The 12,662-nt window shown below is 41.7% G+C and overlaps 2 protein-coding genes across 4 annotated transcripts in view; both read left to right on the forward strand.

Moving 5' to 3' along the window:
- LOC141977656 (calcium/calmodulin-dependent protein kinase type IV-like) overlaps positions 1-3,732 on the forward strand; it is a 44,932-nt gene extending 41,200 nt beyond the window's left edge. The window contains exon 11 of the mRNA XM_074939202.1: positions 1,203-3,732. Within this exon, the coding sequence (XP_074795303.1) occupies positions 1,203-1,484 (282 nt within the window). The 3' untranslated portion in view covers positions 1,485-3,732. The remainder of the gene's footprint in view (positions 1-1,202) is intronic.
- A 2,612-nt stretch (positions 3,733-6,344) lies between these two features.
- Positions 6,345-12,662, forward strand: part of PWWP3A (PWWP domain containing 3A, DNA repair factor) — a 28,167-nt gene continuing 21,849 nt past the window's right edge. Inside the window, exons 1-4 of one of the 3 annotated variants that reach the window (XM_074939471.1) lie at positions 6,345-6,407; positions 7,683-7,724; positions 8,603-8,712; positions 12,340-12,431. In XM_074939471.1, coding sequence (XP_074795572.1) covers positions 8,656-8,712; positions 12,340-12,431 — 149 coding nt within the window. In that variant the 5' untranslated portion in view covers positions 6,345-6,407; positions 7,683-7,724; positions 8,603-8,655. Of the gene's footprint in view, positions 6,471-7,682; positions 7,725-8,602; positions 8,713-12,339; positions 12,432-12,662 lie in introns of all 3 variants that reach the window. The other 2 variants (XM_074939469.1, XM_074939470.1) reach the window with 2 other exon arrangements.

The raw sequence follows: 12,662 nt of genomic DNA on the forward strand, positions 1-12,662 counted from the left end.
CTGCAAAACCAGGGCTGTTGTTACATCGTTAGCTATCACAGCGTAAAATTCTGGGGGGGACCAGGCACAGGTAGTTTCTACCTTGATGTGGCTAGTTGGAATAAACCCCAGGTGAGGGGTCCAGTGTTTGGCCTCTGCTAGCTACGCTGAGCTAAAACCTGCCTGTGCTCTGTCTTCACTGGGATTTTACGTTGCAATGGCTAACACGGTGTGAAAACACACCTTTTTGGACTCTGGAGACATAGCCTATGGCATCACTTCAAATCTGTCTCAAAGTCATTGCAAGCTGGTGTCTCTTTGGTGGCCTGTGTGAAACAAACCAGAAGTCTCAGTCCAGCCCTAGTGGATGGATGTTGCCACAACAATAATTGGCCCCCTTGTTAGCCCAGATACCAAGGAATGAATGGCCCATGGAAACTGATCTCTTTCTTCTGGAGGGGAGGGTATGTCTCCAAATCTGGACTTACACTGGGGAAACTGATACTGACCATGTTCCATCTGTTCTATACAGACTGAAGTCCTCTGTCTACCCAGGGCTGTCGCTCCAGAACCTTTCTCTGACACTAAATTCACTCTAGGAATTAAAATGAACAGTTTACTTTTTTAAAACCACTTTTACTAATGAAAACGTTGTAAGTCTTTTCATTGTATTTATTTTTATTACTTACAGATGCACATTAGGGCCTCAATCCTGCGAAGATTCATGCTTGTAACATTACCCAGATGGGTAGTCCAAATTGACTTTGAACTTACATACGCATTAAGTTTTGCAGGGTTGGGGCCTAGGGATACACTTTAATACAATATAAAATACGTTTGATTGGAAAATGTTAATACAATTAAACTAAAAGAAATCCCTCCGGTTGGCCTAATATGATTTGATTTCTTGTAAGAATACATTGGTCTCTGATCTAAGCTATTCATTATCCTTTCTTAGAACCAAGAAGCATAGCACATATGGAAATATATATATTTTTATTTCCATTTCCATGTGCCCTTGTCTCTTCATCCCACTGGCCCTATCGAAGAACCAAGGTTATTTTGTCGAGGGCTTTTTATTTTATCAACACAGGCCTGGGAACCATTACAGCCATTTCTTGTAGCATCAGAGTGTTTCTGAACTTACATCCAAGTAGCAAATCTCTGAAATGCATCCTTGCACCACTGCTGTTCATTTACTCCTCATGTTTGTTTTTAAATAGGCTGCAATGAAAGCTGTAGTCGCTTCTAGCCGTCTAGGTAACCACGGGCATCATGACAGCTCCAGAAATGGACGTACTCACGAAGGTACCAAAGAATCGTGCCTGGCCCAGGCAGCTGAGAACTCCTGTCTCCAAGACAATCCTGATAGCTCTTCCGTGCCCAGCCACCCCGAATCCAGCGCAACAGGTCCCTCGGCAAAGGCAGAGAACCTGGAAGCTTTCCAAAGTGATTGCCCTGCAGCTCCCAAGGTTGTCTTTAATGGGGCCAGCTGTGAAAGTTAATGTTATAAATATGGCTGCTGGCTCTTAACAACTTTAACTAAACAATATCCCACGACTCTTGGCCACAGCCATATGGAGAGGAGTAGGCAGAGGGAGACCCAGCAAAGGGAGGAGCATCTGGGAAATTATTGGAAACTGGGACTCTGAATAATACATAGCATGTAGTAGGTGTGCTTTGATAAGCACTTGGTCTCTCATGTGATGCATCCTTATTTAATGTCCTGTATCTAGTACAATTGTAACGGGTGGCTGTGTATGTGGGTGTCTATATGGACCAACCTAGCAAACCAAAGTTGGCAAGTTGGACTTCCAACAAATCGTTCATGGCCACCTTGTCTATGGCATATGAAAGAGGAGCAAACAGCAGATATGGGCATTTTTACCTTCCCTACAAAAGAAATTATGTTATCTTCATGACTTGTTTTGTAATTTAATGTAAATAATCCTCTTAGGTATATTTAATGAGGGAAGACGGTGAATCTATGTTATCTCTATTATTATCATTGTTAAATCTTCAAGGTCCAACCGTGGGATATTTTAGTTAGGGTTGGCAGACACATCTGGACCTAGACATTTGATGCCATTCAAAGAAATAGTGCTTGCCCTGTTTAATTTGTGCTTCAATTACACTCCAGTTTCAGTTGCTTTTAAGAAGTTCAGTCTTGTGCTACAGACAACAATGCAGATCACATGGTTCTTAACAGCAGAGGCCATTGGCTATTCCAACCTTTGCATTTGCTTTCTAAGCCACAATTTACACAATTCTAATGATGAACAATGCAAATATTTCGACTGAGCATCCTAAGACTTTGTTTGTAACAGGCAAGAAGTGCTGTTGTTTCTGGGTATCTTGCGTTGAAGACAATGTCTTTGTGCAGCATAATGTTGTTTTGGGTTTTTTAAGGTTATTGAAATCAATTGATAGAGTATTTGGGAAAAATCCCAGTTAGCTTTTTTTGGTGCAATTATCACCGTACTGCTGGATAACCATTCAGAGGCATCAAGTCAGTGAAAAGCCGTTTTAGAAATACTGTATGTAACCTGTTTGGGACTATGAGCTGTCATTCAGTCAGATCGCTCCCTACAGATCCAGTCTCAAAACTTGTAAACTGGCATAGCTCCATTTAAGTTAATGGAGCTACACTGATTTACACCACTGAGGAGCTGGCCCAATGTGTGCAACAATGGTCTCCTGGCAGAAAATCTCAACTGAAAGAGATTGAAATGTGTAAATAAGGTTCATTTTTGATACTTTGTATGTACAGTTCGGAATCTGATAACTAAGGGCTCACAAATAAAACTTACATTTACATTTAGCCTAAGCATTTAGTGTTGCTGATGCAAAATCTAAAAGGGGACAGAGAGCAAGTCAGAACTATAAAACAGTCAAATGATTTTCAGATTTATTCACAGCACAAGTAGAAATTGGAAAGATTATACATAAGGGTTTATAAGGGAATTTTTTTTATTTGTGTATGGAGCATTTTGATGTGAAACAAAAAATGTAGTGGGGAGAGATTAAGTTCAAGAGTTTTACTGATTGGAAAAGTATACTAGTTCTAGGCTAGAGAAGTACTCCTCTAATTAACATTTATTTCTTAGATGGGATATGATTAATGCAGATCATATTGTTAAGGTGAGATCAGTGATGGAATCTGAAAGGAGAACAGGGCTTTTTTTTAATGCATGTAGGGCTTGATTTCACAGAGTGCTGAACACACTGGCACTGATCTTGCAAAATTCTTCAGATTAAATCGTCTCCTCATCAAAGTCAATGGGAGTTTTGCCATTGATTTTAGTGGGGTGAGGACTTCACCTTTAAATGTTGCTTTGCTTAATTGGACTTCAATGGGGCCACAAATGCTTAAAGTTAAGCACAAGCTTAAATGTTTTACAGATTAAGACCAGAGTGCCTAGTGCACCCTGAAGGCTCAAGCATTCACGGCAACATAGCCCATAAAGCTTAGGGTCCAACCCAGTAAATTGCTAAATAACTGCTGGGTTGACTTCAATGGCAGTTGAGGGCGCTCTTTATTTTGCAGGATGAACTACAAAAAAAAAAATTGATAGGCTGAGAACACTGAATAACAAGGGATATTGCAACAATAGAAGGAATCCAAGGGAAAATACGACGCAAAAAAAAAAATTTGTCATTTCAAAAAAGAATTATTCTGTAAATAATGATAGTTTAAAGGTAGAGAAAAATGTACTCCCTGGAATAAACCTAACTAGAACATACAGCTTTGATCTGTAGATATGTGTTTTAATAATAATTTACTAATTCAATTAAGTGTTAACATTTTCAGTGTTATCGGTATTTATAAAAGTATCAATAAATATTAATCATTACAACACATGGATCCTTTGTGTTTACTGTTGAGCTGTCAGACAGAGGGGAAGGTTAGGGGATTGTGTTGCTCATCTGATAGGGACAAATAATTCTCAACTGATCTCGTTTTTACATGGTTGCCTGAATCCACCTTCACATAACTGACTTTCAGGCTTCAGGAAACTGAATACTACATCTAGGGCCTAGGTTTTTAAGGGCTTCTCTTGCCTGGCTTCTGTTTGACTAGAAGATAAAGGGACAAGATTCTTAGCCTAATTTTCCTTTACATGAAGGCTCCTTAGTGTAATAAGAATCTGCCCTTCCAAGTAGGCCATCTATTGTCTAAGTGGACCAAGTTAAGCCTGCAAAGTATAGTCAAGGTCCAGACGAAAGAGACAATAATAATAAAAATAACAATAATGATAACAAGTAAATAAAAAGATTTGGGGGTCTGTTAAAAATGTCTGGTGGTCTGGGTCCACCTATTGACTACCCCTGTTCTAGGCTGTCATCCTCTTGAGACTGCCCCAAAATGTATGACTTTAGGCCCAGACCTGAAGAAGAGCCCTATGTAAGCTTGAAAGCTTGCCTCTTTCACCAATAGAAGTTGGTTCAGTAAGAGAGATTACCTCACCCATCTTGCCTCTCTAATATCTGGAGACCAGCAGACCTATAACACCACTCCACTGACTTAGGCTTGACAAAGCAATGGCTCCCTAGGCTATCTTTTGTTTGTTTTTTTCATACTATAACACACTTATAGATTTCTATTAAATCCCACTGCTGGATGGAGTGAACATTCTGAACTCTTTAAACACAGGTTTATAAACCACTCATCCACTCCAAGGTTACCTCTGCTGGAATTAGAGCATGCCTAGTGAGTTCAGACATTAAACTGTTTAGGAACTCACAACAAAAACAAACAACCAATAAAACAAAAACAGTGTAAACGTCAAAGGCCCATGGTAGCCCATGGCCTTTTGTTTTTCCCGGAGTGTCTCAAACTAAAATAGAGCAACACACACAAACTCACTCACGCCTCCCTCTGCCCCACTTGACTTGTTTGGTAGTTGGCTCTGATTGATGCTTTTGAGGATTGTAAAAGATATTTTTCCAAAACTGGGAATAAAGAAAGTGGATTCTGTGAAGATTGCAAAGGATGTAGTTAAGTAGAAAAAGTACTAGCTCAAGTTCCAGCTGGGGCATGATTACACAATGCAAGCCTAAGGGTTGGTTAGTGGGTTGGGCCCTTGTGCTGCTCTCAGCAAGAGTAGCCTGGACTTCTGGCTATAGTCTGTTAATGACTAGAGCTAGTCAGGAAAATGTTGATTTGTCTAACCTGAAATGTTCTGTGGGAACGTATTGGGTTTGATGCACTTCCAATAAGCCAGAAGCAGAATTCTGATGGAATCCTGCCAGCTTGCCTGGAGAGCTTGGGCTTCCAAGGTCTGCAACTCCAGGGCACCCCCACTACATAGGCTGCCACTGGGTCAAGGACCCCAGGGATTCCAAGCTCCCTGACATGGAGCTGGCAGCCTGGAAGTCCTGGGATGGGTTTCCAGGATCACTGGGGCAGTCTGCATGTCAGAGCTGTTTCCCAGCCAGGGACCCTGGAAAAGTCTGGCTGAAATTGACATGATTCTTGTCAGTTTCCTGGCCCCCCACCTCAATTGTGAAAAAAAAAAGACCAATCTGGTCAGTTTCATGAGTCTATGGAGGGGGAGGCATGAAACTGACCACGATTGTGCAGGTTTCATGAGTCTATGGGTGGGGAGGAAAGGTATGAAACTGACCAGGAGTGTGTCCATTTCATGAGTCTATGGAGGGGAGGCACGAAACTGACCAGGAGTGTGTCCATGTCATGAGTCTATGGGGGGGTAGGCATGAAACTGACCAGGAGTGTGTCCATGTCATGAGTCTATGGGGGGGGGGTAGGCATGAAACTGACCAGGAGTGTGTCCATGTCATGAGTCTATGGGGGGGGGTAGGCATGAAACTGACCAGGATTGTGCAGGTTTCATGAATCTGGGGGGAGGAAAGGCATGAAACTGACAAGAATTGTGTCAGTTTCATGAGACTATTCCATGGGGAGGCATGAAACTGACCAGGAGAGTGTCCATTTCAACCAGCTGTCAGGATCCGCACAGCATATTTCCTTGGGTCAGGTCGGGACACGTGGAGATCACGCCCTCAGGTTTCTACGTCACCTCATGATGTCACCACAGCACCCAATCCCCACGCTAGGGCCACCCCGCGATACCGCCTGAAGCGGCTGCCTCACGTCCCGACGTGCTGACCGCCCGCATCATTCACGTCACCCACTTGGCGGACCCCGCCAAGCCTCGTGCCGGTGGGGAGGGGCGGAGACCGCCTTCTGATTGGCCGCCCGCGCTCCCCCGCCCCCTGGCCCGCTTGCGCGAGGCTGACAAAGTTACAACTTGTGCGCATGAGCGGGAGTCAAGGCGGCCGCCTGGGCGGCGCGCGGTGGGCGGGGCCGGGGCTGGCGCGCGGAGCCGCCGTTGGGGCGGAGCCAGGTCGAGGCTAGGTACGGCGGAAGGGGCCGGAGGGCCGGGTCCTGCTCTTGTGTACGCGCGGTGAGCGAAGGGGGCGGGGCTGGGTCTCCTCTGACTGGGCGGCTGCGTGCGTAGAGCTCTGAGGTAACGGGGGGGGGGTCTGCGCGTGCGGGTTGGTCATCGGGGGGTTCCCCAGGTTCGGGGGGGGGGGTGGCGGCACTTGGGCTCTCCCCTTAGCATGGGATCTCCTGATGGCTCAGACAGCTCAGCCCTCCTCGGGGGGCCTGTACACCCCCATTCTCCCCCCCCACCCGCGGGGTCTCCCCCCCCCCCATAGGGGGCTCCTGAGGAATTGGGGGCTGGGACCCTTCTGTAGGGCGGGTGGCTCAAACTACTCAGCTCTCCTCAGAGGGGGCGTGTGGGACCCCCCCCCCGCTGGGTTCCTCACCCCCCTGCCCTGACCCCCACAAGGGTGATCTCGGGGTGGGGGGCGCCCCTCTTCCTGTTAAGAGGGGGCTGGGCTGTGTGTACAAGACAGACCAGCCCTTTCTCTCCAGGGGTGTGTGTGTGAGACTTTAAAGGGCCCCCCCTCTTGTTTTCCCCCCCCCATAGCCCTCCCCCCCCCCCCGAGCTGTGGGACTTTTGCCTCTGCGCCCACTTTTCCACGGTAGTTTTTGTGGGGTGGGTTGGCACTTGGGGGCAGAGCGGGGACTGCTGCACTTGAGCAGGCTGGCCTGTCTCTTCTGTCTTGGAACTCGTGATTGCTCAAGTTTTTGGGGTCCCAGATACTGTCCTGGTCCCTCTTTTTGCACGAGCCCATCTGCCGCTGATGAGGTATACTTTTGTTGACTGGTGGAATGAAACTTTTTCTGGGACATCGCCCACTGCAGGTTTTTGGAGTGTGTTCAATTTAGCTCGAGTACAACAAAACTAAAGTAAGCTGAATAAACTAGTAAGTGGGCATGTATTGATCTTTCTGAGCTAGGGACTAAAGTGGACCGTTCTGGGAACTAAACGTAGGGTAGTATTTCTGCACTGACATCACTTATGTAGCAATTATAATTTATACCTTTATGATGTTTTTAGTATTCTTGCTAAAACAAAGTTATTTATTGAGCACTAGCAATGTGTCTGTGTTTGAGAGGTAGGAAATGGGATGTAATCTGTATTCAAAGTACAAAATTGTCTGAAGAAATGCAAAATACAAGGGAGGGAAAAAGTTATTTGTAAATATATCATATTACAATCATAAGTGTTTGTCCTAATGCAAACAAGGTGACAAGTATGGTCTCTTTTAAGTACTGTATTTAAATGTAAAAATTATACTTTACTTTTCACTTAACCTTTCATATGTAGGACCAAACAACAAGACTTCATGTAAATTAAGTCTTCAGCCTTGTAAGTACATGAAACTTTTTTGGCTCTTAATATGTAATTCATCGAATTTTTCAGGTCTCTAACAAACATGTAAAACATTCGGAATCTGAAAAATTCACGTTCTCTAAATAAGCCTCAAAAAGGGTAGCCAAGTTTGGGATAAGTTACAGGATGTGACAAATCACCTAGATAAACCTGGGAAGCGCTTACTTTGCAATGCTATAAATTAGACTGTTTGGGTATTTTGTAGAAACATTGGCAGAGTCCTGTAGCACCTTATAGACTAACAGATGTATTGGAGCATCCGATGAAGTGGGGATTCATTCACCCACGAAAGCTTATGCTCCAATATGTCTGTTAGTCTATAAGGTGCCACAGGACTCATTGCCGCTTTTACAGATCCACACTAACACGGCTCCCCCTCTGATACTGTAGAAACACTGGTTATCAGAATTTGGTAAAAATTGAATATTCTATCCTTTCCAACTAGCTCAGCGGGCAAACTAGACGGGTACATTAGTCCCCTCTGGCATGCACTGGACTGCAATGATAATTGAATATCATTATTTTATTCTCATCTGCAGGTTCACTTTATTCACTAATTTCTCAATACAACAGGACCACTCTAGCAACCTGAAACACATTGGTGGTGTGTTGCACTAGACTAGAATGATTTTCACTTTGTGCATTAATATTAATAGCTATCCTTGATAATGCTGGGATGTGTATGTACAAAACAATATGGGAGAAATTAACAGAAATTTATAATATTAAATAAGCAATAATTATGTAGTATTAAATTGTTTTGAGATATTGCATAACTCTTATTTCATAAGGTAAATTGAGTTGTTAAAAGACTGTTACACTTAGAGATCCATGTAATATCATTTTTGTTTCAGAATACACTGAGCCTGGCAGTAGTTACCTTGCTTATCCTACATGAAGCACAGTCATGACCGATCAAGAATATATCCTGTGCAAATGGAAGAACCGTCTATGGCCAGCAAAGGTGAGAGCATTATGGTACCATTTAAATAGGTATAGGAATGAGGAGAAACTTTTTGGAGGTTTCCTCCCACCCTCTTCAAGATATCAGAAAAAGGTAGGGAGTGTGGGAGAGGGATGCGTCATGTGATATGTGCTCAAAAGCCAAGCAACTTATTCTATTTGAAATTTCCTATTTGGAGACAACACCAGAAATGAATTACCTAGGCCAAAAAAATTGGAATTATTGACAGGGACAAATCTTATTTAGAAATTATGATTTCCAAGTAAACATGAGGTTGATGATTTGTGTTTTGGTAGCATCTAGGAACCTCAGTCCTGGACTAATGTATATGGACCCATTATATTAGATGATGCACAAACAGAGCCTCCTGCTCCACACAATTTACAATCTAAGTATAAAATGAGAACAGATGGATACAGACAGATGGGGGCATACAAGGAAGCAACAAGACAGTATCTGTCCACATGATAGGCAGTGATCTTAGCACACCAGCAGCCTACTGTTGTCAGCTTTTTTTTTTTTCCTCACAACAAAGGAGAGTTTTGAAGGAAAATGAGTTAGTTTTGCAAATATTTATAGGGAGCTTCTCCCAAGCATGAGGGGAAGCGTCAGCAGAAGCGTGAAGGTGCTTGTTTGAAAATTTAGCAAATGGGCGATGGAAATTGGCCTCATGGGCCAAGCAGAGGCGGGAGTCTACTTTAGTACTGAATGAGAGATGGCAGGTAGAGTGTGGATAGATCAGGACAGACTTTGAAATGAAGAAAAGTAGTTTGTTTGATATGATGGCAAAGAGGCAACTAGGGAAGTGTTTCTAGTTAAGAGTTGCTTAGACTGTCAGCAGATTTGTCTTGAATGTTTGCCAGAGGCTTTTAATCTGGAGGATGGCAAGGAGTTGAAGCCAAATGTAAGCTTTAATAGATAAGACAGAGGGTTTCCCCGCTTATTGTGGAGATGCAGCCTCATTCCCTGTCATACTTTAAAAAATCCTTTTATTGAGGGAAGATAACTTTTATATTAACCTAATGTAAAGTCAGTAACGTCTGCTTGATGTAAAGTATCACTTTACTTTCCACTTCCCAGCTTAAACAACTGATACTTTTGTGTCAGTTCATTTTGTTAAATGTATTCATAAGCGTGTTCCCAGTTTAATTCTCCAACTTTTCTCCTTAATTTCTTATCATTCCTGGGAGGTAGCTTAACACAAGATAAGGATGTACTTATCTGTGCCATGTTCTTCATCCCTGTTATTTCCTTTATAATTTGTCTGTCTTTTCCTCAACTCCTTTTCACTTCCTTTGCATAATTTTTTTCCAGTACATGTTAACCTCCTTTATACTAATTTTTCACTGACTGTTCCCTGTTTCTTCTGCAAGGCAACAAGAAAGAGCATTACTCACCCAAAACATTGTACTTGCTATTTTGAAACACAAGCCACATGGACTAGAAGGGAGTTCTTAATGGAAAAGGTCCCTTGTGCACAGTTATGTTTTTATTGTAAGATGCTTGTTTTGTTAGTAAACTAGGAGTTTTGTAATTTGAATTTATTTAGATTTCAATTACCATAAAAGCATCGTAATATGAATTTACAAATAATGTTTTATATTTCCTAGTGCAAATGGGTAGCTTTTTTTAGGAAAACTAGAGATCTTTATTGGTTCCCTGTATTTTAGTAGATTTGGATATAACAATAAGAAGGATACTCATCAAATATATCGTTCTTAACTTATATTCAACAAGAGAGATCTTAATTTGTTCCAAGCATAGTTAATCTACTTTGCTGTGTGTTTGCTCCTGTTATATCAAGTTTTGCAGGAACTGTGTATGTGCCAAAATAAAGACACTAAGATGCCACCAGAGTGAATGTGATTTAAATACCAACATACATACAAAATTTGTTTTGCACGTTGTCTATTTAAAGTTTCATTGGACATAGGCAAGGGTAGGGGGAAAGGAATAACAGCACTGTTACATTAGCAACCGTATTCTGTGAAATGGTTTCTTTTATTCACAAGATGCTCCAGAACTATTCACTTTAGATTTCATTCGACAGCATGAAGCAAAACAAAATGAGATTTGGGACAATCTGGTAGAGAAGTTGGCACCATGAATATAGAGCACACCTTTTGTGTTGATCTGCTTCAGAAAAGATCAGACTAAAATAATGTAACAAAATATTCTAAATCATCAAAGAAAGCAAGTACATTTATTGATGTTCTTAAACTCAGTTAGTTTCACTGGCCAATCCAAGTCTCTTGCATTTCCATGAGTTAGTTGTGGGAGGGCAATTTTCTCTGTGGCATAGCTAAAATTTCTTTCCATGCTGACGTAAACACATACTATTTTTGTTTGAAAATGTTTCAGATTGTCTAGGCAGGTTGGAAAGCAAATTGGCTGTCTATTTTCAGGTCAGCAAGTGTGAGAAATAACAAGAATAGAAAAACGTCTTTAGAGTAGAAACATGAATATCTGTAGCCTTTTGGCTCTGTTAAAGGTTATATCCTGCTAGGGGACAGACTTGATTGAATAGAATCTCTTCTATCTCCGTCTTGTGTACAATTAGTTTTCTTAAAATAGCCTCTTACAACAATCATGGAATGTTTGTTTCCATGGAGTGATATGGCATCTTCTAATCAATTGTGACTTTTTTATAGCAGATCCAAGTAAATATATAAACTTTAGACACAAATCAGATGTCAAGAATTATAACATTCATAAACCAGTCAGAGAACACTTCAATCTCTCTGGTCACTCGATTTCAGACCTAAAGGTCACAATATTACAACAAAAAGACTTAAAAAACAGACTCCAACAAGAGACTGCTGAATTGGAATTAATTTGCAAACTGGATACAATTAATTTAGGCTTGAATAGAGACTGGGAGTGGATGGGTCATTACACAAAGTAAAACTATTTCCCCATGTTTATTTCCCACCCCACCCCCCACTGCTCCTCGGACATTCCTGTTAACTGCTGGAAATGGCCCACCTTGATTATCACTACAAAAGGTTCTCTTCTCCCTTCCCCCCCCCCCCCCCCGCTGGTAATAGCTCATCTTAAGTGATCACTCTCCTTACAGTGTGTATGATAACACCCATTTTTTCATGTTCTCTATGTATATATATCTCCTCACTGTATTTTCCACTGAATGCATCCGATGAATTGAGCTGTAGCTCACGAAAGCTTATGCTCAAATAAATTGGTTAGTCTCTAAGGTGCCACTAGTACTCCTTTTCTTTTTGCGAATACAGACTAACACGGCTGCTACTCTGAAACCTTAAAAAAACAGTTACAGGCAATGTTGCATGTTTTGACTAAAAGCTAACATTGATATTGTGGTACTTTCCAAGGCTTCAGGGACGTCAGTGTGCATAGGTAGTACTGTTCCGTTAATAGTTTGATATGCAAATAATGTTATAAAAAATTATGTGATGAGGGGGAATACTTAATGTTAAGATGGATTCCATTGCATATCCCATATCCGATATAGCTAGGACAAGGCTCTTCCTTACAGCATAGCTTTCTGAGTTTCTCCTCATGCCTTCATTTGGGATGCATGCTATATGCCATCTTTACTCTTATGAACATTGTGTGCATGGCTGTAAAAATGATACTTCCTTCTTCATTTAGGTTTTATGCAAAATCAGAACTTCCAGAAGACCAGTTGTTTCTAAAGCAAAAGCAGCCTCTTTCAAAGTTGAAATACTCGGTCTGGAAGAACAGTTAAGTACCCTTGTCATTAATCATCTTATATTTAAGAATGCAAATGTATGGCAAACATGCTGTAATCATTGGTTCTTGAAGCTGTCTCTAAAACAAGATTAATTGATTTCTGAAGTGTCTTGTTGGCTAACCAGAATTTTGTCAGTTTTTAAATGCATAAAATCTTATGACTGTTGAACTGTACTAACATGCCATTCTTAAACTGTTCTAGGCTTTGATTTGAAACCTGT

This window comes from Natator depressus, chromosome 25, assembly GCF_965152275.1.
Source record: "Natator depressus isolate rNatDep1 chromosome 25, rNatDep2.hap1, whole genome shotgun sequence".
NCBI lineage: Eukaryota > Metazoa > Chordata > Testudines > Cheloniidae > Natator > Natator depressus.